The sequence below is a fragment of the Astyanax mexicanus genome, chromosome 18 (assembly GCF_023375975.1).
Source record: "Astyanax mexicanus isolate ESR-SI-001 chromosome 18, AstMex3_surface, whole genome shotgun sequence".
Taxonomy (NCBI): Eukaryota; Metazoa; Chordata; class Actinopteri; order Characiformes; family Acestrorhamphidae; genus Astyanax; species Astyanax mexicanus.
In genome coordinates, this window is record NC_064425.1 from 10567705 (window position 1) to 10595000 (window position 27296).

Genomic DNA, 27296 nt, shown 5'->3' on the forward strand with positions numbered 1-27296 from the left:
CTAGATTTTTAAACTCTAGGGGGCGCAATAGCAACAATTTGCAACTGTGAAATTGTCCTCTATCAGATTAAAGTGGTCTTTCTTGAAGAAATTGCTAATAGGAGCATTTGTCTTTCATCTTCCAATATGCTTCTTCCTTCAGGACCATGGTCAGGGACGCAATAGGAGATCCATGGGCCAGATGTGGCCCGCAAGCATGAAACATCTGGCCTGTGAGGTAGTTTAAACTTTACAAGGAACGATAATGAAAAAAAAAATGCTTCTCTGGCGAGCTTTTGGTTACATTCTGTCTTTCTGTTGCGCTTGCCGTTTCCACCCATTCTAGTTTTCCACCAGTTCTCCCTGTAAGGGAGATTTTTTTCTGGCTGCGTCCCAATTAACTAGCCAGGGTAGCAGTAGTGTATTGTACCGTGACCCTGATGACCCAAGGAGCGGTGAGTTTATTTATTTATTTTTTCCTTTCTTCTTGGGTTTACCTGCTTTGAATTTAAATGTTCTGCAGTTGGGTTCAACAAACCTCTGGGTTGAAGAGCTGCTAGTCTGTAGCACTCCACCCCATTACACTTCATTTTCCAAAACCAAAGCCACGTAATGGCTAAATAAATAATATCTGGCCCATGGCCAAACTTAATTGCCGACCCCTGGTTTAGGGCTTTATCGTATGTTATCAGAAAGTGGTGCAGCAATTAATTATTATTGTCCATTCTTTAATTCCTCTGTGACTCCTCTCCACCTTAAACGCTGCAGCCTCTGCCATTATTTGTATTTTACTATTTTGAGAGTGCTGTACATAATATATGTTCTATATATTGTTAATACTAATATCATAATGCATTTAACTGCTGCATGGTTGTCTGCAAGCTTTTCCAATGTGGTTTTAGACTTAAGTACATGGCTCCTATCTTACTTTTTTTTTGCATAGCCTTGTTGGAAAAGAAGTGTCTATTATTACCAGACTCTTGTATTGGGGATATTTGTGTTTACTCAAATTTTATACTTAAACTTTTATCTTTATAGGGCTCAGAGTGGTCAAGCAGGGTAAGCTCTGCCACTATGATCAGGAGATTGCCGGTTCGAATCCTGTACATGTAGCTTGCCATAGGCTACCGGAGCCCTGAGAGAGCACAATTGGCCTTGCTCTCTCTCTGGGTGGGTAGATGGCACTCTTTCCCCACATCACTCTAAAGACGTCACTCAAGGCGTCTGTGAGCTGATTTATCAGAACTGAGTTGCTGCACTTTCCTCCGAGTGCAGCGACTCGACAAGAGGCGGTGGCTGACTTCACATGCATCGGAGGAGGCATGTGTTAGTCTTCACCCTCCTGGTGTTGGGGCATCAATAGTGTAGGGGGAGTCCTAATAAGTGGGCTGGGTAATTGGCCGTGTTAATTGGAGATTTACTACATGCTGCTTACTCAAAAAACAGTAAGTATTAGTAACTAGTACGTGATTGGGACGCAACCTCTGATTTCAAGAAAGGGGGCTCCCCATAAAGGCTCCACATGGGCATGTTGTTTGGGTACAGACACTGGGAGAACATGCCAAACACCTCAGAGCCAGAGACTACAGAGAAGTGTTTATTCCCAACTTTGAAAATCCATAGGCATAACCATTTGTCATGATAAGAATTGATCATTAGTGCAATTCTGCAAATCCCATTGCCCCTTTGGAAGAAATAAAGTGTATATCACAAACTAAATAATTTGTGTTGAGTAAGTTTTTTGCAAAATGTTAAGGGTTAAAGGTGTCAAACACAGTCGATAGTCCAGTAAGGGAACTCCGCCTACATTCCTAGAACATCCCCAACTGCTGCATGCCTATTTTTTTGCCTTACTGGATCTGATGGATTTTTTGTTTGATTTCTATTCATTGCTCCCACTCCTCTGGTCTGTGGTAGAATGAAGCCTGTATGCCTGCCTGCCTGCCTCCCACCAGCGAGTTCTGAACAGAAACGAGAGCACAAGAGGGAAGGCGCGTGCCTACACTCAAAAAAATAAACTCACCCTGTTGTTGATTTTAATCAAGTATTTTTAATTAAAATTACTTAACAGCTTTGTGTTAGCAAGTGAAACCTGAGTCAGTTGGACTGCTGTGATGAAAGTCAGTTAAGTTGTCTGATTTAATTAATAAGTGCATGTTTGGTGAACGCATCCCAGTGAAGTAAACTCAACAGGCTGGCTACTTTCTTCATCCGGGACAATCGTGGCTGTCTGTGGACTTCTCTTCAGCAGCAGCGCCATTTTATTTTGGAAAAGCAGAGAGTGCGGTGAGTATTAGTCATAAATATATGTATATTTAAGCTGTACTTGGTAATTTATTAAAAGCGGTTCGTGTGTATGGGGAATTTAGGTAAGAGAAACCTCACTGTGTAATAAAATATCTACCTGGCCAGTCAGCTTCATGTTAGCTAGCTAGCCAAGTTAGCATTAGCGTTTTTTTAATCACAAAATGCTTTTAAACTCAATTCACGGAATTGCGGTCGCATCATGTGGGTCTCGTAACCTCAAATAGTGTACATTTTAATTTTACGTGTATCTGGATACTCATATCTGCCAACCAATGTGTAAATTACGAGCTATGCTAGCGCTAGGGCGCTAGCGTTAGCTTGCTAGCGTTAGCTTGCTAGCGTTAGCTTGCTAGTGTTAGCTCGCTAGTGTTAGCTCGCTAGCGTTAGCACCCTAGCGCCAGCATAGCTCGTAAAACAAACTTTTAAACTCAATTCACGGAATTGTGGTCGCATCATGTGGGTCTCGTAACCTCATATGGTGTACATTTTAATTTTACGTGTATCTGGATACTCATATCTGCCAACCAATGTGTGAATTACGAGCTATGCTAGCGCTAGGGCGCTAGCGTTAGCTTGCTAGTGTTAGCTCGCTAGCGTTAGCACCCTAGCGCCAGCATAGCTCGTAAAACAAACTTTTAAACTCAATTCACGGACTTTCGATCGCATCATAGGGGTGTTGTAACCACATATAGTGTAAAATATATTTTTATGTGTAGTTAATTATTCATATTTGTCTTCAAATGTGTGAATTATGAGCTTCGCTTGTGCTAGGGCGCTAGTATGCTAGCGCGAGCAGGCTAACGTCATTAAACGGCCAGTCTCGGAGTTGCGTTAGTAGTGTAATGTGGTTCACACGGTAAATAAGGGATATTTTGTGAAGTGTTTTTGGTTTAGCTAGATTGGGCTCATACCCACAGGGAAATACAATGTTTGAAACAAATAACTTAAGTGCACGGTACTCATTTTAGCTTTAAACCAAGTTCAGCTTGGCTGATTTAACATAAACTGAAGACCCGCTGAAGCCACACAATCCACTTAGTTTGGTTTAATGCCCGCGTATTCTCCAGTAAACTGGCTTTGGTAACGCAGTGTTGTGTGACTTGCACAAGCTTCCGTAGGACAAATGCTGCGCATGCTCAGAAGTTCAGTCCATGAACGAGAAACGTCGGCGAGGATCGCGAGGCAGGTGAAAAGCGGGCGAATCTTGATCCATCCGAGTAATTATCGTTGTATATGTGCTTTTTTGTAATGTAATCTTTAAAGGTTATATGTAAGTGTGTGGTTATATTATGAATTTTATGGCCTTAGTGTACCAAAAGCGGACACATTAATAGCTAGCAAACTTCCTTGCTTGCTGACTAGCTAGTTAGCTATATAGCCAACAGAATAGCCTGACTGACTGATTAATTAATTAATTAATTTGAATCGTTACTAAAGCTGCTCTGACCTGATGTCACATTATTTTAAGTTTTTCAAAGATACACATATATTTCTTAATAAAACTGTTTTATAGACAAACAGCCAACAAAACTCATAAGTAGCTCCTCCTTTATTAAAATCTGTATTTACTGTATAATATAACCTAAAGTATAGTCTCTAGCGCTTAGCCAGATAGTTTAACCAATATTAGCAATGGTAATGACTGAGTGAATCCTGTTTAAACTCACCTCAACTAAACTTAACCCAACCTGTGTGTTTTAAAGTGTGCAAAAATGAATGTATCAGCAATTAAGAGCAGATCTGCATGTTCAAAATGCCAAACAGTTAATAATCTTAAATCCATTTCTTGCTTTTGTCAGAGCTGGTGAACTTTTTTTTCTCCCCTAGTTATTCCTATTTTTCTAACCACAACTTGTGTGTTATTACAGGGTGTCTCTGTCAGTAAGAACAGTCCTGCAATTGTAGGCTGGGTGGTGTACCTTTTTTGGCTCTTGTGGTAAGTTTAATGGTCTTCTTAACATGTATTGATTTAAAGTTATATCTGTTTTTTGCCCCAACATGTGTTTAATAGTTTATAATCCAGATTGACCTCATTGACCATCCTGTGCCAGCTCCTTTAACAAGCTGCATTCAAATCACTTTACAAATGAGCACTGGAAAAAAAGTAAATAATAGGAATACCAAATGTTATTTGCATGCTCTCATTCATTTTCCACTTATTTTACCAGTGTATATTTTTAAAACAATAAAAAAGTTACTATTAATATTTATTGAACACTAGACCTTTTTTAAGATCCAAGAAGGTATATCAGCAAATTACAATACATTTAGCAGTGGCAGTGCTTTTTCAATCGTGAATGTAGTTGAGCAGTTCAATTTTAAACGTAAATGTACCTTAGCAGCGGTAATTAAAGTAGATGTGGGTGAAATTTATACACAGAAAAGCAGTCAGTATTTTGATAAACAAACAAAGGCTAAAACTAGATATATATTTAATATGAGCTAGTAAAATGGACTATGGGGAATGCATAAAAATAGCAACAGATATCAAATGGTAATTGTATATGCATTTTTTTTATGTTTTTTTTTTCAGTACCATGAATGTGGAAGTGTAAAGACTGTGATGCAGAAGAAAGTAAAAGTAGTTAATTATTTATTTTTATCCATATGCAAATTTAACCCTCACGTCCTTCCCTCAACAAAGACAGAAATATTTGTCACAACTGCATAGTGAAATTCCTTTTTACTAACTTAATTAGCAGAAGTGCTAAAGCAGTTTCATTTCTCAAATTGATGATTGGAAAAACTTGATTGGAATTGGTTGTGTGTGTGTGTGTGGGTCTATGTCATTTGGCTGATGGTGTATTTTTTTCTGTCTTTCAGGATGTTGAGGACAAGCAGGAGATGGAGCAGACAGTTCTGGGAGTCTTTGCTGTAAAGAAGGAGGGGGCGGAACCCACTGATGACCTGGAAGATGTCGGTATAGTCATCGAAGGAGTGGAAGTACTTCGCACCCTTGGAAACATTGCAAATGCAGTTGCCATTTTATTTGGCCTCATGTACTCACTGGATTTGAGCTACCCAACCAATCTTAAGTACACGTTTGAGGTTCTGCAGAAAGTTGTTATGGAACTGGATGACAAACAACTGTCAAGAAAGGCTCAAGTGTTAAAAAACAAACTGTTTGAAGGGAAAGTGTAGACTTTGAAAGTGAGTGCCACTTCAGAGTATTCCAAAGAGGACAACTTTGACCTGAGGTATTTGAAATCCAGGACAATTTGAATGTTAGTGTTCTGGTTTTGTTTGAAGTTCTAATGTTTGATGTTTTAACGTTTTAAAAATGTTCACAAAAGGGAGTAAGGAGGGATATTAAAAGCCAGAACAGGAAAACGCCATGCATCAAAGGGTATTAAGAAATTTCTTAAAAGGAACCCTGCCTGGTAGCACTTATTTCTTAATATGTTGTTATTACTCTAAATCACTAAGCTATGGTGTTGTTAAAAAAAAAAAAAAACGGACAATAAATTATTAGTTTCAGAAGTGCTTTTATTCTACTTATTTGACATATGGGTGCCGCCATTATTTTGCACCAATTTAGGCTTACAAGTGATACCAGCTGGGGTTCACTTTAAATTTTCTTAATTGTTTGATACAAGGTTTCCGTTACCCTTATATTAATGCTACAACATTAATCATCCTGGTTTCTATTCTCATTGTCTATCTGAACAGCTCCACTGACCATACAGTAGCACTTTTTAGTCTTATAGTCCTTTCTCTCTGGCTTTGTGTGCACACTGGATTTGAGCAACCCAACTAAAATTAAGGTACACACTGCTCCACCATAATCCATTTGACACCATCACAATCATGCCAGTGTCACTGCAGTGCTCAGAAAGACCCACCACGCAAATAGCTGCTCTATGGAGGATAAATGTTTAACTAATTTGAATATTCAGATATTGGAATATAAGTAAAAAAAATTAAGTTTAAATTTATAAAGAAAACCACTGTTTTTAAATAGTCAATATACTAACTAATTCACATGATTTAAGTAAGCACTGAGTAATAGAGGGGAAAAAAGATTGAGGTCCATTTATAATTTAAAATAAATATATTATTCAATATATAATTGTGACAGGCAAGAGGATAAAATAGGCATACTAAATGCAGTCTGTAATTATAAAACTAAACTGTGTCTAATAGGATCAGTGGAGCTAAAAAAGTGAGGGGAAAAGTGAACAGAAGTCACTGGTACCATGTTTTACATGTATTGGTTTAAGCATGGTGTTTTGATAATGATCTGGCTAATGTGTTGCACTTATGGAATTGATAAGCAAATGAAATTTTATTTTATTTAATTATTTATTTTATGCCTTATTATATTGGGTCAATGTAATAGAAGATGTGCTTTTAAAAATTATTTTATCATAATTAGAAACTGCTGGCATTGAAAAGAGATGTTTTAATATAAAGTTCTTATTAAGTCAGATGTTTTTCAAGTCTCAAAAGTAAACAGGAAAGTTCAATTCAGGCAATTTTATATTCTCTATTGGAAGATGTGTTTTTTTTTTATATGAAGAAATAAAATGATCTAATGCAGGGTTTCTTAACCAGGGTCAGGTTTTGACATACTTCTTGGGGTTCTCAAATGTAAAGCTAATTAAGCGTGTTTCTTTAGGCTAACTGTGTATCGCGTTGGATCCGGATTACAAAGACCTGATTTAATGTTTGTTTAAATGCAGTTCAGAAGGATGAAATTGTAACTCAGAAGCAGTTGTGTTTTATCTAATGTGTGGCTAATGAGTTAAAAGGGATTTAGATTTCAGAAATGTAAGATGTTCAAAAGATTTGTAACAGTTCAGCTAAAGGTTGTGTGTAAGTAAAGGTAAATTGGGATCCCATGTACTTTTTGTTGTGTGCACATTGCAAAACAACCTTGTAAAAGGACAAAAAATACCAATTAAATGTTGCAAATGACCATAAAGGACTCCTTTTGTTTGCAATGTATGCAGTTGACCATGGTTTGTCTGTGTGCTAAATAATTATTTCACAGAAACAACGTAATTGTGATTTGAATTTACATTTTGGAAAATGCTGACTGTCAGATTTTGTTATTCAGCTTAAAATAACTGCAGTTGTAACAGTTAGTTATGTACTAGTTTTGTAAACTAGTTAAATACTTTTTAGAAAGACATATATTACTATTGAGAAAGACCTACCTAACTATACTTTGTAGTTTCAACTTAACTGACTTAAGTTTTGGTAAACCAGCAGTTATGTTACATTTACATAAGTGACTTAGTTCAGTATAATGAAATACCTTTCTGTTGTCATTAATCAACACAGTTAATTAAAACAAAAGAAAGAGCATTTTGTTGAGTTTATGTTGGTCGATTTAGTTATCTATACACAAACCTATTAATTTAATCCAAGCTAACTTTGACACCAATATATTGGTTGTAAATAATCTAGTCATGTTGGTTTTACCTAATACAGTCATGTTGAATTTACATAATACAGTTATGTTGTGTTTACATAATACAGCCATGTTGGTATTACAAAAAATAGTCACTTGAATCCTAAATAAATGATTTAATTATATCAAACACAACTCAGTTTAGTGGAAATTGTTGACATAACTGGATTAAGTAAATCCAACGAATTATTTTTTTGAGTGTATGTTTAGCGCTCGGGTGGGCGTTCGGTGGTTATACAACCGTCCGTCCGCATGCACAAGTCGTCTGGAGGTTGTCTCTTCCAATAAGCCCCCTCAAAAACCACCAAGGCAAGCCAGTGGAAATGTTCAGAGCACAAATGTTCTTTTAATCTCGTGTTAACCCAACACTGTTATCGCAGTGGTGCACCACAAGCTTCCCTGCAAAGGAGTATAATTGTCTAGCAAAGCCCTGCAGATTTGAGTTAAGGCTGTGGAATTGATGCAGGGCAGGAACAACCTTACTGGTCAGGTTTGGTTTCAAAGTTCAACAGTAAATACCCAGCAAAATGCCAGTTTGACCCCTTTTCTGTTCCACTTGACCCAACAGTCTCTTCCAAAGACCTAAATTTACTAGCTTAGAATGGGCTAATTATAACCATTGTAGTTCCAATCAACCATCTATGTGCAATGTCTGTATTCACAGTAATCCATGTTTAGGTCCATGTTCAACCCTAATCTGTGTTACCTGATCTAAATATTCAACGTCTTCAGAAGCTCTTAAACATGTCTCAAACAAGTCCAAGTTGGAAATCTACTCGTTCTGTAATTCACTTCTTAGCCCCAGTGCATGTATTCAAGGTTCAAGCATCAACCTAGGGTCAATTATTGTCTCTAATGCCTAAAACTATGATAAATGTGATTAAAGGAGCCCAGTGATTAAAATTCTTCCTCCTCATTTCAGGGGCTTGAAATTAAACGGACCCATGAACTTTACCATAGATAGAATGTTAATTTTTATTATTTGGTTGAAAACCCTTTGCAGGCGATGACTGCCTGAAGTCTGGAACCTATGGACATCACCAAACGCTGGGTTTCCTCCTTTATGACGCTTTGCCAGGTCTTTACTGTCTTCAGTTGTTACTGGTTTATGGGCCTTTCTACCTTCATTTTCCAGCAGGATTTGGCACACTTCCAAAAGTACCAATTGGTTTTTATATAATATTAAAATTTCTGAAATACTGACTTTTGAGTTTTCATTGGCTGTAAGCCATAATAATTCACAATAAAAGACATAAACGCTTAAAATAGATCACTCTGTTGTAAAACATATATATAATATGAGTTTCACATTCTGAACTGAATTACTGAAATTAAATAACTTTACTTTGCTATTCTAAATTTTTGACATGCACCTGTATACCTTTTTTGTCATCAGCTTTCAGCTTTGTGTCACCTTAAATGTTTTGTCTAGTGTTTGTCCAGGCCCCTCTCACTGCTTCAATGTTAAAGGTGTAACAATATATAGCAGGAGAATTTAAAGTGGATCTGGAGATTTAAAGAACTCTTCAAAGTAACTACTAGTTAATTTTTAAGGTGGAATGGAATAGTAAGGAACTTTCAGAGTGTATTGGTGAGATTGGGGAGATTTACTGAGTACTAGACAAAATCAGAATTCCCTTTTCTGCACCTTTAAACATCTGTGGTCACAATTGTTTCCTAGACCATTATTTATTAAAAATCCAACCTTTGAGAAGAATGATCTCAAGTTGATCTTACTGTTGTTCCTGCAGTTCATTCTCATTGAGTTTTTCCTATTTTAATTTTCTGAAGGATAGTTTAGCTTCATCTTCTGATTGATATGGGACACGATGCGGGGAGATGGGGATGGTGGGAGGGGGGCTCTATTAATTTGTGGGGCTCTACTCAGCATTAGTAATGAGCGTATAGGGAGGTCCAGCTCTGGTCACGGAGATGAAAAACCCTTATTGGATCACAAATTCTCCACTTATAGATCCATCACTCAGAACTCTTTGAACATAATCTGCTTCAGCTGATCCTAGAAATCAATCCCTTCAGAAGACCTTGATCAATCAAATCAGATAAGATGGATCTATGATGAAAACCCACTGAAATAAAAAAAATATTGACCAAACTATAGTTTACAGTACTTGCTGAGCTCAGTCTGAGGGGAATTTTCAATCCTAAAGTTAATTTGTAAACTTTTGAGTATTTACCCATTTGTTTGGTTTCTTTCTACACTAGGAAAAACCCAAGTGCAGCAAAATGTGTGACAACAAACCATAAACATGTGAGAACCAGGGGTTTCACAATATGATACTATCACGATACATTGTTCTCACTAACAGTTATGACACAATACTGTAATTCTGCGATACTCAATATTTTAAAAGACAAATCTCTACGATACTTCACAGCATCTGTGTTACTAAAGAGGATAAAGTGCTCATAATTATAGCACAGTTAGTACTGACCCTGCAATGTGATTGGTTAAGAGGCGTTTTATGAGTGACATTATCAGCCAGTATTGCACTGTAATCAAATCCCTCCATGTATTACTCTGCCACATACAGGTAAATCCAATTATTGTATTATATTACTGCCAAATGACCAAATACCAGGAATTATGCATTTATTGGTGTCAGTTTCACAAAAAAAAATTCAGAACCAATATTCTTCACTGCAGGTTTACCCAATTCATTTGATTATAGCGCCACCATGTGCAGTAATGAAACAGTAAATTTCCTACGTCTAATTGTGGGTGAGTCTTAGTTTAGAGTTTAGACTGGCTACGTTTCAATGAAAACTATCCATATTTAATGCCAAATACTGATAATGTATCGCAAGTAGGAGCAGGAGCTAGAAAGTAAATATAGGAAAAAGGTTCTGTGTTCTGCACCAGTAAATGTTTCTATGCAGAGATGGCATTCATAGATAGCTGTAGTAATGATCGCTGGTTTGAATCCCAGTCATGCAGCTTGCCATCAGCTGCTGGAGCCCTGGGAGAGCACAGTTGGCTTTGCTCTCTCCCTGGGTGGGTAGATGGAGCTCTTTCCCTTCATCAATCCAAAAGGTGATGTCGATCAGCACAAGGCGTCTGTGAGCTGATGTATCTGAACCTAATCACTTAGCTTTCCCCGAGTGTGCTACTCGGAATTGCTGCATTAGCAGCAGTTAAAAAAAAAAGGGGAGGCTGACTTTACATGTGTCGGAGGAGGCATATGCTAGTCTTCACCCTCTTTGTGTTGTGGCAACACTAGTGATGTGGGATACAACTGACTAGAAGCTGAATAGGTGGGACAAAAATTTCCAAGTTAAATTACATCTGAAGAATGTGGAATTAGTTGCTTAGCTTTTTGGGACCTTTTTGGGACAGGATTCACCGTATTCATGCCTGCCGAAAATAATCACACCAAAGGTAAAACAATCCAGAGCCTTATTTAACTGAACAAAAGCAGTACATGTGTAAAAATGATGAAGATTAAGGTCAGTTAGGTCCAGACCATCCCTTGTTCTACCAATCCACCATACAGTAGATTAATGTTCAAAAGGTCAGTGGATCTCCAGGAGGAGGGCTGCTGACCGCTGGGCTTTAGGTCGATATGGGAGCGAACTGATAAATGAGGGCGTAAAGCTGCAAACAAGCCCTGCATCCGTAATCTCTCCAGGGACGCAGAACTAACGATCAGACTGAAGATTAAGATGTTCCTCATGTTTCACAAAGCTCATTCTTTTCCTTCCTATCTCTCTCCTCCTTTTCCTTTCTCTCTCTCACTCATTCACCTTTCCTTTCTCCACATCTCTTCTTATCACTGATCTGTCGCTGCTGCTCTTTTTTGCTCTCTCTCGTTTTGCTTCCTTTCTATCTCTCTCTTCCTTTTTCTTTCTATCGCTCATTCATTCACCTTTTCTTTCTCCACATCTCTTCTCATCACTGATCTGTTGCTGCTGCTCTTTCTCTTTCTCTCTCTATTTTTGCTTTCTTTCTACCTCTCTCACTCCCTCACTGTCTTTTTTTCTCTATTTCGAACACTCACTTAAATCCTTTTTTCTCATTCTATCCTGATTTTTTCAGTTTCTTTCTTTTTCTCTGTTTGTTTTCTTGTCTCATTTTCTCTCTTTATCCATCCCTTCACTTTCTACCTCTCTCGTCCTCTCTCTTCAGTCTGCATATTTCTTTCTTTCTATCTTTTTTCTTTTCCTTTGCATTCTACCTCTCTCACTCCCTCATTCTCTCTGTTCCTGTATTTCAACTACTCACTTCTATAATTTTCTCTCTTTTTATCCCTCCACTCTCTTTTGTCTTTCTATCTCTCTCATTTCTTGTCTTTCTTTCCCACTCTCTCCTGATTCCTCCCGTTACGTTTTCCACCTCTCTTTCTACCTCACTCTCTCTGCCCCTGTTTCTATCCCTCACTTATTGTCTTCTTTCTGTGTTTCTATCCCTTCTCTCTTTCCGAATATTTCACTTTCTCCTTTATTCTTTTTATTCTCTGTCCTTTTTTCATTTCTCCTTCTCTCTTTTAATCCATCCCTTCACTTTCTACCTCTCTCGCTATCTCACTCTCTTTGTCCCTTTTCTATCCCTCACTTCTCTCTCTCTATCTCTCCTCAATCTGCATCTTTCCATTTCTCCTATTTTCTTTCTTTCCTACTCACTCTCTTTATCTTTCTGTTTGTCTTCTACCTATCTAACTCTCTCTCTTCCTCTATTTCAACTCACTTCTATCCTTTTCTCTCATTTTATCCCTCCACTCTGTCTTTCTCTTATTTCTCCTTCTCTCTTTTTAACCCCCCCCATCACTCTTTTGTGATTCCATTTCTTTTTTCTCCTTCACTCTCTGTTCATTTCTTTTTATCCCTCCTCTCTCTGCATCCTTTATTTTCTTTTTATTCTCTCGCAATCTCTCTTCCTTTAGTTTCTCTATCCTTCCTCTCTCTCTATCCTTTCTCTCTCTATCCATCACTATCTCTCTCGCTCGCTCTCTTCCCTACATCACCTGAAGTGCAGTGGGTGGGCGGGGCCACCAAAGCTCCTCCCAATTAGAGCGCTGGTGAGCGGTGTGGGGCTGGAGGGGGCGGGGCTTGGTCTATCTCGGTTTATAAAGCCGGTTTCCGCGTGCGGGTCTGTCGGTGCCGTTACCGCTCTCTCAGTCTGTCAGTCTGTCAGTGTCTCTCTGTCTGTAAGCCGGTCGGGGGTCGCCGGTTGCCGCGCCGCGGTCACGCGCCTGTGAGACTCAGCAGCAGCAGCGAGGAGCCGATGGTGCCGGAGAGCTCGAGCACGCACGCGCTGTCCAGTCGCCGCGGAGCTGAAAAGCGCGCGCCGTCCATCCTGCCCCGCGTGACGTAGTGGGTGAGTGCAAACCGAGAGAGAGAGTTTTAAAGAGAAAAGGATACAGAAAGAGAGCAAGAGACAGAAAGAGAGGGGTAGAGAGAGAGAAAATGACAAATGTAAAGAGGTAAAGACATTATTTGGGAGAGAGAAAGAGACAGAGCGAGAGAGAGGGGGATTGGGGAAAAAGAGAGGTAAAGAGAGAATATTTGAGAAAGAGGTACAGAGAGAGCGTGGAAGAGACGGAAAAAAGAGAAAGTTAAGGAGGTGAAAAGAGGTAGAGTAAGTATTTGGGAGAGAAAGAAAAAAGATAGAAGAGGAAAAGAGATAGTGTTTGAGAAACAGAGAAAGAGAAAGTTTAAGAAGGAGGGAATTATACAGAAGCATGAAGCTAAATAGAAAGAGTGAAGAAAAAAGTGGAGAGGAGAGAGGCTAAAGAGAGAGTGGAGGAGTGAGAAAGATACAGGAGGGAGTGAGAGGCTAAAGGGAAAGAGTGGAGGAGGGAGAGAGAAAGAAAAAGATACGTGCGAGAGAGGCTAAAGAGAAAGAGTGGAGCAGAAAGAGAGAGAACGATACGTGAGAGAGGCTAAAGAGAAAGAGTGGAGGAGAGAGAAACATACAGGAGGTAGAGAGAGTGCAGGAGAGAGGTAGAGCGATGCTAAGGAGAGAAAGAAAGAGGTGTAGAGACAGAGAAAAAGATACAGGAGACAGAGAGAGGCTAAAGAGAGGGAGGGAGGGTGGGAGAGTGCAGTAGAAAGAGAGAGGCAGTGAGGTAGTGAGAGTATTTGGTAGAAAGGGGGGGAGAGAGAGGTAGAGAGTGTGATGTAGAGAGCGAGATGTAGCGGGGTAAAGAGAGAGAGAGTGTTTTGCAGAAAGGGAATAGTTAGAGGTGGAGAGAGAGGGGGAGCGCTATAGTGGAAGAGAGTGATAGAGAGAGAGAGTGATGTAGAAAGAGAGAGGTAGAGAGAGTAATGTAGAAAGAGAGAGAGGTAGAGAGTGTAGAGTGTTTTGCAGAGAGGGTATAGTTAGAGGTGGAGAGAGAGGGGGAGCGCTATAGTGGAAGCGAGTGATAGAGGTAGAGGTGTAGTGCTAGAGTGTTAGAGTGATAGAGGTATAGAGGTATAATGGGCTGCGTCGCCTCTAAAGAGCCCGTAGGTAAGAATCGCCTCATTCTCTTGCCCCTCCGTCTCGAGCTCGCGCAGGCTTGTGCACGCGGATGCTGCAGAGGCTTTGGCTGGAATGGCGCGCGCGTGTGTGTGTGTGTGTGTGTGTGTGTGTGTGCGCGCGCGTGTGTGTGTGTGTTTAACGACGTTAAACGGAAGTGAACGGATGCTGCTTCTGCTGCACTGCACCGTTAGCGGGCTAAACCCTGTTTAGCGGTTGTTGCTTAGAGACCGACCTCGCGCCCTCACGGATTGGAACCACCTTGTTTACCCCTTTTGCTTGTCAAGATGACCCCCACCCCCCCCTCAACGCACACACACGCGCGCAGAGCTCCACGCCCACCACCATATCCCCTCTGTGTATGTTACTGAATGTGGTATGTGGCAGTAAAGGGGAATTCCACCCAAATTTTAAAAATCCAAAGAAAATTGCAGATAATTCAGTGGTTGAGATGTAAACAGATCTTCAGATTGGGATTGGTGTGAAAAGCTGACTCAGGTGTTCCAATTACTTCCATGGCCACATGTGTATAAAAGCAGCAAGATTAAATCTCTCTTACAGAAGCTCAGTGAACTCCAGCCCTGTGGTACAGTGATAGGATGCAGCACCTGTGCAACAAGTCCAGTCCTGAAATTTCTCACTACTAAATATTCCACAGCCAACTGTCAGTGATATTATTATAACACAGTGGAAGAGACTGGGAATGACAGTGACTCTGTGCTCTGTCAGTGTAAAATAACAGAGCGGGGTCAGCGAATGCTCAGGAGCATAGTGCACAGAGTTCACCAACTTTCTGCAGAGTCAATACAGAATCACTACACACCTCCAAACTTCATGTAACTTCAGATCAGATCAACAACAGTAGAGAGTAGAGTACTTTTAGCAATGTAGTGTATATTTGATTTATGCAGTGGTGAAAAAAAAGTAAAACAATATCATGTTCAGTATTTCATTAAGCCACGCTATTTGAGTCACACATTTAGCTAGCTAGTTACCTCAGCAGTGCTGTTTTCATCATGGATTTGCTTAAGCAGGGCTGTTTTAATACAAAATTTACCACAGAAGTTGTTAAAGTCACACCTAGCTAGCTAGTTATCGAACTTGGAATTTACACAGAGAAACACAGTCAGTTTTTTTGGTAAACAAAGTTAGCTAACTCGCTAAATTAGCTCAGCTAGAGTTACTATCTTATTTAGCTACCTTGGTCTATTTTTGGTAAACAAAGTTAACTAGCTAGCTAAGTTAGCTCGGTTAACGCTTCTATTTTAGCTAGCCCTGTACAGCTTGTATCTTTTGGCTGAAAAACAGTCAGATTGTGAAGAGAGAGATAGGAAGCTGATAGAAAGATGCTGAACACTTTGGTCCCTATTTTAGTGATCTATAGCACGACGGTCAATTGCAGATCACACACATGGATGAAGTGTCGGTGTGTCTTTAGTCTCGTAAGGGTGTAAAAAATATGCTTTGTTTCGCTCGAAACGTGAACAAGGCATGTACTAATTGACTTAATTAATCAACAGTGTGTTTTGGGCTTAATGTAAAATAAACCAATCAGTTTGCCTGTTTCATTCTCTTAAAGTAGCGGGTGAGCTCTGACTTTGACGCGTTTATATTTTAACAGCGCAGCACTTTTGTGTGTTTCAGTAGAGAATACTGATCTGCATGTTCACGCTGTGAAGGTACACCAGCAGCTCATTATAGAGAACAGCAAAGTTATTTTATTCTTTATTCTGTTTATTGTTGATGTGAAAAAACTGCAGTGCATATGTGCACAGAGCTCCTGCATGGCTAAGATAGGATTGGGCGACTGACTGTTGACTGTTGTCAGGGTTTTAATTAGTCAATAGAGCACCTGTATTTCTTGCCGCCAAGATAGAAACACGCCAGATATTTACTTGAACACACCTCACTTCCAGACCACCACACCCATCAGTGTAGATTTATTCCTAATGTTTTGACGCTATTTTAACGGCACGGGCACAAGACGTGAAAATAGACAGTTGACGGGGTGTAAGATAGCAACGAGCATCACGACATGCCTTGTGCAGGGTGTTCAATAGGGTCCATGCAGATGGTAACATGCAGATCAGACATGATATTATGACAGTTATTTTTTTTTATCTTGCACAAATTAATTTATTGATATATTGATATTTCTGATATATTGCCCAGCTCTATATCTTAAGTCTGCGCTAAGCTACGCTGCCACCATTGGAGAATTGGAGAAATGCCTTTGAGCAGGGAGCTTAACCCTCTTCAGGGACAGAGGGAAAATGTGGACCATCTAGACGTCCCAGAGGACCTGTTTGAGAACCACTGCTCTATTTTTGAGAGTGTACTTTGCTGTGAAGTTGGAGCGCACACTTCTTGCCTCAGCAATGGGAACAATAAGAGCTAAAGAGATCGTTTATTGTCAAAAGAAAGTCAAGTGCTGCTTAAAGGGTCAGAGATGACACCACACACAAACACACACACACACACGTGAAGTTTAGGTGAGGTCATTGGAGTCTACAGATGGCCTGAGCTGCTGGTGGTCAGTGTGAACCTCGCTCTTCCGCCTGTTGCTCGGTGTGTGGTGGCTAACCGGTCTGAGACCAGATGGACTCGACACGGTCCAGCGGAGCAGCCTGAAAAAATTTGAAATGGACTCTGGCTGTATTGGGCTGGCCGTTATACAGGCTCAGACCTACAGCAGTCCCAACCCCTCGGCTGTTTAGTTTATTTTTGTGCTAAGGACTTGAGCCATGCCTCAATAGCTGTGTCCACATGGCAGCAGCCGTTTTGCCTACAGCTGTTTCCTGTTTTCGGCAGGAAAGTGTTTGTGCCTTAGTGTAGTAGTAGTACAGTAAGTCCCAAAAAGAACATGTCAGTTCACGATTCCTTAAAGACGTATGTTTGTAACTGAGTTTTTGAAGGAAAATATCTGTTAAACACTTCAGATATATCAGACATATCAATAAAGCACTATATATTTACCTCAGCAGTGCTGTTCTAATCATATACAGTACCATTTAAAAGTTCGGACACACCTTCTTGAATGTTCAATGGTTTTATTTTTATTTTATTTCTACATTGTAAATTATTACTGAAGTCTTCCAGACTATGAAGGAACTCATAAGAATCATTTAGTAACGTAACAGTGTTAAACAAACCAAAATACTCTATGAAGCATTTAGGTGCTCTTATCATTGGATTAGCTCAGCTTGAGTCACTTTCGTAGGAATTTCTGACCCATGAAACATATCCAAAACGCTGGTGGTTAATCTTGGTCTGCTTCCAAATTAACTGTAGTTCTTTTAATTTGAAATGTGATGGCAATACAGGCATCTTCTTACCAGTATAAGACATTTGAAAATTTTATTTGCCTCAGTTTTTGTATCATTTAATGATTTAAAATAATCAAAATGTGTTTATATGGCATAATTTGCACATGATTGTACTTTGGCTGAATGTTGGTTGAGCGTTAAACCGTTCCAGAAAACCAATTCGTTTCTACAAAAGCACTTTTTTCCCATTTTTTCCATTCTAATATTTAATGAAGTTTAGCATGACCATTTTAGTTATAAATTTAATCTGTAGAGCCATTTTTATCATAAATGTACTCCAGCAGGGCAATTTTAATTAGAAATTTAGCTCAGTAGAGTCATTTTTATCATAAATGTACTCCAGCAGGGCAATTAGAAATTTAGCTCAGTAGAGTCATTTTTATCATAAATGTACCCCAGCAGAGCAATTTTAGTTACAACACTTTGCCTCAGTTGATGTAACTTTTAATGATTTGAAATGATCAAAACGTCATCCATGGCAAGTACAACATAACTGAACTCTGTATCTGTTCTTTTTTTTTCATCATTTTAAAATAAAAGATGCTACGAGATGGAACGAAAAAAGCTTGTGCTACACCCAGCCTGCAGTGATATTTTGAGACTGTAGGCCAGTTTAAAAAAGTGGATATCGCCCAACCGTATTTCACTTTTTTTTTTTTTGTTTTTGTAAAATTTTGACTTGTTGGCCTTCCTGAGAAACTCGTCATTGTTACTGTTGTCAGCAGAAGTTGATCCTGTTACCAAAACGGGAGAACGAGGGAGAGAAAGAGAGAGAGAGAAAGAGATATAATAGGCTCCAGTTCCAGTGATAAACCCGGAACATCTCCCGGACCTCCCAGAGTGTAGGTGTGCCCTTAGGCCTAATGGGACATGACACCTCTCACGCGGTGACATTTTTCATCACGAGTTCGGTTTCACGGTGGAAGCCACGAGGCCATCGCCTCAACGGACACCACAGTGATTAGTGAAAAGGCTATCGGATGTCAACCAGTCCGCAAAACAAGCAGTTAAGGGTGCTGCAGGGACGGTGTGGGAGGCAGCAGCTTTAGGAAGAGCTCTGAAATGCAGAGCCTGTTTCAGAGAGGTTACCCAGAGGCTGCAACTTATACCACCCCCATCTCGTTCTCTCACGATGACACCAAACATTAGACAACATTAGAGAACACTAGAGGCCTTTGTACGAAGAATGATTAGAACCCTAATGGCTGAGATCAGAGATGAAAGATTAAACGATCGCTATTTTAGTCTTGCTCCTCTTCCCTCTACCTTAATGACTAATTCGAGACCTACGAGAACCTGTTACGGAAGCAGCGGCGTGGCTTATGTGGCGACGACACAACCCGTGTTGTCAAATAAGGTTCTACTAGACTAATTAGGCTGCACCTCAGGAGGTGTGATGATGCTTGAATGCGATGATGGGCGCCCCTTGCCGTTCGTCTGTGGAGGTCCATGTGTTCATTACGTATGCGCATGAATCATTTGGGACTGTTTGAGGGGGGACTTTTTGCGCATGTGCAAGCTGTTGCATGAAGTTTAAAGGAAAAAAGAAAATGAATGAATTCTACTCATTCTTGAGCCACTGCAATAATTTTTATTTTTTTTTTTTTTGCAAAAATTATTAATCTTGTATCTTCCACCGTTTCCAGTGCATGCATGACTGCATTGGAAAGATGCACAGGATCTTCCCCTCCCATGGTAGCTCACTGAAGCCAGGCGGACACAGTGCGATTTTAGCCCGATTTGAAGGCCAATTTGGTCGGATGCGAGTGAATTTCATGATAAGGCTGAATTTTAGCTTTATTGTGAGTTGATTGTCATGCACTGTAAGAGGGTAAGCGATGTCCGATTAACTGCGAATGAGCAGTCGGACACAAGCAGAGATTTCTGCCTGACATTTTGGTCGCTTGTCTCACATTGTGAGCAAGCCTTAAGAGCCGATTTCTCTATGCAACAACCTGTTTTCCCAAAATTCCCTGCAAATACAGTTGCAAGAAAAAGTTTGTGAACCCTTTGGGATTACTTGGATTTCTGCATTAATTGGTCATTAAATGTTTTCTGATCTTCATCTAAGTCACAACAATAGACAAACACAGTCTGCTTAAATTAATACCACACAAAAAATCTATATTTTTTGTATGGTTTTATTGAACATGTTAACATTCTCAACAAACTTTTGGATTTAATAACTGGTTGACCCTTATTTGGTAGCAAAAAACTCAACCAAACGTTTCCTGTAGGCTTTTTTTATGTATATTCATAAAAATAAGCCTATCTTTGGAGTGATGGCCTTCGTGACCTTTTTTCAATGCTCCTACACACGTATACTGTGATAGCAGCATACCTCCGATTGCCTCTATGTCATCTTGTGTGTCTTCTTTTTATGTGGAATTTTAAAGCACAATAGGGCGTTAGCAAAGCTATGCACTTTCTCAACATGTTCTGCTGAACCAAATGCTTGTACGTAGAAAGAGTTCTTCATACGGGCTGCGTTTGACAAGCAGTATGACCCCTATCGTCCCCGGATGCAGCATATCAGTCAGATTGTACAGTGTGAACTTATGAATCGTAGGCGTTGTTCGTACAAGACAAACGATTCAAACATGCAGTGTGAATTCTTTACAACGTACCCTGATTAAAAAAAAAGCACACACAGTGTCTGTCTGGCTTGAGAAGAAAGTAAGATCACAGTAGAGTTTAAAACAATGCAAACAACAAAATGAACAGAATCATTTGTGGATACAATGCTAGTGCACCAAAGGCCACTTTTGGTCCATCTCCTGAACATCAGCATCTCCTTCCTCTTCCACAGTGGCAGGTGGAACGTTACGTGTGGACTGGAGCTCCGAGGGTTCGCTCTCGGACCTTGCGCTCTTGGGCAACACACGGACCAGTCTGGTGCGTGGGCTTGCTGCACCGCTCGAGGACCTGGACCGTTTCTTTGAGGTGCCAAAGCAGCTCCTATTGCACATTATGACACAGCATCCAGAAATAGAAAGGCTTTCTTTGTGTATCTTACCTGTTGCCCACTTCCAGACGCTGGAGGGGTCACCTGAACTTGAAGCAACCCCCCGTTGTGTTGGTAGACTAGAAAGGCGAGCCATAAATAGCAGGCATTGTGGTCCCTGTCAGTCCTGCTCCTTTCCCGCCATCATTACAATGACCCAGCCACAGATGGAAGGGTCAGGGCTTAATGAGCTTTGCAGCTTGTCGTAGATACAGCAATTTACCTGAGATGAAGACAGGGCTAGGAATGTGGTGAGCAGAGCGGGGAAAAACTAACCTTTGTTCTCTCAAATATTGGAATATCTGTATTTCCAACTAGACGTCACTTATCCTTTTTTAACATCACAGCAGACAGTCCAACTAACCACAATATTTTTACCTCTGTGGTGCTGCTCTAATGATAAATTTACTTTAGCAGTGCAATTTTCATGCAATCACAAACTTGCCTCAGAAGTGCTATTCTAATCATAATGTTGTTCTTTAGCTTCAACACAGTGATCTTTCTAATAATATCACAGTTAGTTCCGACCCTGCAATGTGATTGGCTGAGAGAGGTTCAATGAGTGCCGTTATCAGCAGGTAATGCGCTGTAACTGAAGCTCTCCATGTATAACTCCGCCACATACAGGTTACCTAGAAATTATGCAGCTCTTACAAACCAAACAGCGCAGCCACAAACTGAGCAGCAATGGAACTATTTTAACTTTTTTCTCGTCCTCTTTAACTCAAAATCTTTCAATAAACAGCAAAAATGGAACTGTGGTATAATCACAATAATACGCTCAAGGTTCATGCTATAACGTGTAATATTGGCACTGCAGTGCCAATATTACAAATTCTTGCACTCCCTCTCGTGTATTATTGCTTAAATAATAATGATCTCCCAGTCTGCTCCCACCCACACTACCTGCCATCTCCGTAAACAGCAGTGCTTAAATGCAATGTGATCAATGTGACTTACAATAAATTAGTCATTATTTCGTATGAATCACTAATTTCTGTCACTAATTCAGACACTAAAAAGTGTTCTTCTCCACATTAAGTTGCTAAATATTTGATAAATCACTAAATTTAACCCATAAAATTACCCTTTAGGTTCAGCTTTAACCAGGTAATATTAGGTTATTGCTTAATAACCTCCCTGCCTGCTCCCACCCACACTACCTGCCATCTCTGTACACAGCAGTTCTTAAATGCTTCAATGCTATCCTTCAGCTTTAACCAAGTAATCTCAGGTTTTTGCTTAATATTAAAATGTCTTGCAGACCAAATTATGGAGAACTGATCAGCTTTTGTTAATAAATGTACAATAGATGTACAATATACTTGAATTTACATTTGGGATCAAGATATTTCAAGCACTTTTACCCCTGTTTGAACATCACTGGAAGTTAATGAGGTTTTAAGTCAAACAGTGAGCCTAATAGTGTCACACCTCTGGTAGCAAAGGGGGAGAAAGTTCTTCATTACGTTTCCTACCAGATTCAGTAATTTCATCATGTGAAGCAGAAAATGATTTTCCCAACCTTTCCCGCTATGATAATTCCCTAATTAACTAAACCGTCCCAGTCGTTAAAGGCCTCATTCCACTCTCCGTTCCTCTCGCTGACTTTCATTAAACGCTCACCAGCTAGTTTTCTAATTATCCACAAGTCATTCAAAGTAATTAGCAATTCATTTCTAAAGACTTTCTCCCCTCAAATAGAATCAGTGAACAGTGGGTAATGGGCTTATTTCAGGCACTGTTTAAAAAAATGAACTGTCACTTTTCTTTTTTTTAGCATACAACATTTATATAAAGAAAAAAATATACTCCATAAATAAACTTATAACACATTATAATGCTTTTATAAGGCATTGTGTACATGGTTATACATATTTATAAAAATGTAGAACCTATCATAGCCATGTTTATTATGCATTAGGAATTGTACAAACTAAATAAAAGTACAGTTGACACATATATGCAGCCCTGCTCTGCTCTGGAAACCCTGCATTCAATATTCAACAAGCAAATCTGGATCTGGAAAAAAATAAACCTCTTTAAAATGATGAGTTTCTTTGATTTTACCAATTTCCTTGAATTTTCTAGATGGATGATCAACCCAAGTTTGTTTGCACTAGGAGTGGCATTAAGGTATCCAAAAGCAGTGTGTAAGACTGGTGGAGGAGAACATGCCAAGAACATGCATGAAAACTGTGATTATAAACCAGGGTTATTCCACCAAATATTGTAAACTTTTTTTTTTTTTGCATTATTTGAGGTCTGAAAGCTCTGCATCTTTTTTGTTTCTTCAGCCAGTTCTCATTTTCTGCAAATACATGTTTTAAATTACAATATTTGTATCTGGAATTTGGGGGAAATGTTGTCCGTAGTTTATAGAACAAAACAACAATGTTCGTTTTACTTAAACATGTACCTATAAATGGTAACTGGCAAAATCAGAGAAACTGATTCAGAAACTGAAGTGGTCTCTTAATGTTTTCCAGAGCTGTGTTCTAAAGGTTTATTCGATGTATTGTTATGATAGCAAATGATATCTTTAAGTGTAAAAGTGTAGTTGACATTCATGGAGGGAAAAGAGAAAGATGTGATGTCAATTTCAGCCAAAGTGTGTACGTTTGTGTGTGTGTGTGTGTATGAAAGAGACAGAGAGTGTGTGTGTGTGTGTGTACACTTGCACGGGTACGTGACGTCATGACAGAATCAAGCAGCGTTTCCCGGGAGAAAATCGTTCCATGGTGACCGGTTGCTATAGAAATGCTGTCTTTTTATGAAGTTGGCCGAGAGAGCCAGACAGGCAGGGAGAGAGAGAGACTGTGAGAGAGAGCGTGCGTGTGTTTGTGAAAGAGAGAAAAAGAGAGAGAGAGAGAGAGAGAGAGAGACAGGGAGGAGAAGGAGGATTGCTGCTACGTGGCATGTCGGCGTTTTCCATGGAAAAGCTTCTGTTCCTCTGCAGCGGGAGCGAGGAGTCGGTGGGTGTTGCGTGTGTGTGTGTGTGTGAGAGAGAGATCTGTGGTTGCTGTCTGGTGCTGAATGAAGCAGGTGGTCTCCATGGTTCTGAAACCTGTTGGTGCCGGTGTCGGCACTGAGGCTCGTGAGCCTTCAGTGAGGCTTCAGTGTCTCGAGCGTGGCTTTGCTTATTAAGGGGACATAAGTGACGTCAGATGGTGAGATCTCTCTGTGTGCGGATGGTGTGTGTGTGTTTGTGTGTGTGTGTGAGATAGAGAAAGAGAGAAAAAGATAGAAAGGATGAGCATGTGTGCGCGTGTGCTGCATGCCTTTCTGCCGTTGCACCTACCTCATCTTGCACACCACGTTCAGTAGGCCAGTAGGGGAAGGGGAAGGAAAGGAGTGTGTGCGTGTGCGTAAATGTGTGTGCGTGTGTGTGTGTGTGCACATGTGCGTGTGTGTGTGCACATGTGTGTGTGTGTGTGTGCGTGCGCATATGTGTGTGTGAGAAAAGAAGGGGCTTGAACCGCAAGGCAAGGGAGTGTATTGTCTCCATGTAATGGTGCAGTAAAAAAAGAGGGGTTATTGGAGCTCACGCATTTGATACAAACCCAGTGACCCCCTGCAATGCAATCAACAAGCCGCGTGTGCCACGTGGTGCTGCGTGACCGCTAAAGAAACAAAAACAGAACAGCAGAAAAACACACACAGAGAGGTACAGTGTGTGGAGTGACGTCAGCAGGCGACGGAATGACCATGCGTGCGCTGTGTGGAAAGATGGAGAAGGGGCGTGTGTGTGTGTGTGTTGTGTTGATCCACAAGTGACCAACTTGTAGATGGCTGCCTCAGACAGGGAAATAGAAAAAGAGAAAGAGCGAGAGAAAAAGAGAGAGAGAGCTATATGTAAAGATTATTATGCATTGGTACGAGTGGATCAGATACAGCAGTGCTGCTGGAGTTCTTAAACACTGTATTATTCACTCACCATCCTTCACTCTATTACACACTCCTACCTACAGCTGCTTCACCTTGTAGATAAAAAAGTAGTAAAGTCAGAGACAGAAGCTCTGTTCCTCCTCTGGTCCTACTTGAGTGTTTCTGATTGGTGGATTATTCTCAGTCCAGGTGTTTAAAAAATCCAGCAGCACTTCTGTATCTGATTCACTCACTGTACCAGCACAACACTCGCTAACTAACTAACCTCATACACAGTTAACATGTTAATCAGTATCACTGCAGTGATGGGTAGGTAGAGTTCTAGATAGTAAGACATTAAAAGAATAAAAAATTAACATTTATGTTCTTTTTTTTGTGGTTTTCAGGTAAATGTTGACGACTCCACCAACATGTTACCCAAATCCAGACGTGCGCTCACCATTCAGGAGATCGCAGCACTCGCCAGATCTTCACTTCACGGTGAACACACACTACACTCTAATTACACATTAAGTGCATACTTTATACATAATAAATGCACAATAGCTACATGCTAAGTACATACTAACTACACACCAACATTACAGTAGCTACACATCAATGGAATACAAACTACACACCAACTGCGCAGTAACTACACACTAACTATACAGTATCTACAAATTAACAACATAGTAGCTGAATATCATCAACTGAATATAAACTACACACTTAATACGCAGTAGCTACACAAACTACACATCTACTACACAGTAGCTACACAAATTGCACTTTAACTATACGATACCTGCGCAAACTACACACTAACTATAAAGTAACTACACACTAAGTACATAGTAGCTACACATTAACTAAATATAAACTACACACTAACTTCACAGTAGCTACAAATCAACTGAATACAAACTACACTAACTACATTCTTACTAGACAATGACTACACATACTACACACTACTATACAGTAACTACGCATTAATTACATAGTAGCTACACATCAACTGAATACAAACTACACTAACTACATTCTTACTATACAGTGACTACGCAAACTACACACTACTATACAGTAACTACACATTAATTACATAGTAGCTACACATCAACTGAATACAAACTACAAACTAATTACACAGTAGCTACACAACACCCTTACTATACAGTAACTACACAAACTACACACTGACTGCACAGTAACTACACACTAGTTACGTAGTAGCCACACATCAAATAAATACAAATTGCACACTAATTACATAGTAGCTACACATCAACTGAATACAAATTACACACTTATTACATAGTAGTTACACATCAACTGAATACAAATTACACACTAATTGCATAGTAGTTTTACGTCAATTGAATACAAATTACACACTAATTGCATAGTAGTTACATGTCAATTGAATACAAATTACACACTAATTACGTAGTAGCTACACATCAACTAAATACAAATTGCACACTAATTAGTAGTTACACGTCAATTGAATACAAATTACACACTAAGTACATAGTAGCTACACGTCAATTGAATACAAATTACACACTAATTACATAGTGGCTACACATCAACTAAATACAAACTACATAGTAACTACACAAACTACACACTTCCTATATAGTAACTACTCATTAATTACATAGTTCTATACATCAACTTAATACAAACTGCAAACTAATTATACAGTAGATACACAAACTACACACTTACTATACAGTAACTAAACACTAATTATATAGTAGCTACATATCAACTGAATACCAACTACATACTAACTACACAGTAATCCACACGTGAAATCTTTGGAGATACTGATTGAATGTTTTAATTATATGCCAGCCGTCCATCTACCCTTTATTTTGCTGGCTATGCTGTGCTTATTTTTGGCATTTTTAGACTACAATATCTCCAAATAAATGCCATCTTACTCAAAACAACAACTATTACAACCTGGATCTCCTTTAACTTTGTTAGCTAGCTAATTATTCTCTCAAAGAAAACCTTGGCAGGTGCTAATTAAACTGATTGAAATAGTACCTCCAGCCCTGAGCACGGAAACTTTACTTTTAAAGTACAAGTAGCTTTCTTCCTTTTGGTGTTTCCACACTACAATATCTGCAAACAAACAATGTGAATCAGCTTGTTTGCCCAAAATACATTATTCAATATCCAATACATTAATCACGATATTAGATTGGACCAGCCCCAACCCTAGCTTCAGCTACTTACTAACTACAGAGTAAATACATATGAATTACACAATAATTATACCTGTTATAATTTACCTGTTTTCATGCTTCCATCACTGTGTCCCTGCAGTACAAGGGTGTGTGTTAATGGCTTCCAGTTGAAAAGAAATAAACATCTGAAAATATCTCAGTATTACCTTTAATAAATGATAATTTGCGGGTCTGACTTAGTTGTTTACTCACTGATGCAGCATCTACTCTAGATATCTGCTCTAATGTAGACTAATGTCTAATGGTTTCTCTAGTCATTACATTACATTACCAAAGACTCACAATTGCATAAGAAGTGATATAAGGAGTCCAATTAAGATGTTAGGTGGCCCAGTTGCCATGGCGACTGCACCGCCTGCACTGTCGTCAGTTACACCGAAGTGTTTTTTTTTTTTTTTTTACAAATCTATTTTTATACTTCTACATTTCAGCTTTTATTCGTAAGTACATCTTGTAATAATTAAGGGATCTGAACAGTCCCGGGATTAAAACCCTCAGTCAACCATCTGGTTGCTGATTGGTCGCTAAACTACCAACATCTCAGTGTTAAAATCTCCTGTATACTGATAATAATCTATCATGCTAATGTATATGTATATATATGTGTGTGTGTGTTATCAGGTATCTCTCAGGTGGTGAAGGATCATGTGACGAA

At 39.5% G+C, this 27296-nt stretch overlaps 1 protein-coding gene and 1 long non-coding RNA gene across 6 annotated transcripts in view; both read left to right on the forward strand.

Annotated features, from left to right (window-relative positions):
* The first annotated feature begins 2199 nt into the window (after window positions 1-2199).
* On the forward strand, window positions 2200-4944 carry LOC111192920 (uncharacterized). Of its 3 annotated transcripts, none has more exons than XR_007425369.1 (3): window positions 2200-2265; window positions 4155-4222; window positions 4820-4944. It is a non-coding gene; the product is annotated as an uncharacterized LOC111192920 (long non-coding RNA). The 3 variants fall into 3 exon arrangements; XR_002650170.2 differs by lacking the exon at window positions 2200-2265 and adding an exon at window positions 2679-3503; XR_007425370.1 differs by lacking the exon at window positions 2200-2265 and adding an exon at window positions 2679-3472.
* A 7835-nt stretch (window positions 4945-12779) lies between these two features.
* The window catches only part of fam131ab (family with sequence similarity 131 member Ab), a 26617-nt gene continuing 12100 nt past the window's right edge, over window positions 12780-27296 (forward strand). The window contains exons 1-4 of one of the 3 annotated variants that reach the window (XM_022669487.2): window positions 12780-13034; window positions 20313-20446; window positions 24782-24875; window positions 27263-27296. The exon at window positions 27263-27296 is cut by the window's right edge and continues 149 nt beyond it. In XM_022669487.2, the coding sequence (XP_022525208.1) occupies window positions 24806-24875; window positions 27263-27296 (104 nt within the window). In that variant the 5' untranslated portion in view covers window positions 12780-13034; window positions 20313-20446; window positions 24782-24805. Of the gene's footprint in view, window positions 13035-20312; window positions 20447-23223; window positions 23483-24781; window positions 24876-27262 lie in introns of those variants that run through there. The other 2 variants (XM_007247661.4, XM_007247660.3) reach the window with 2 other exon arrangements.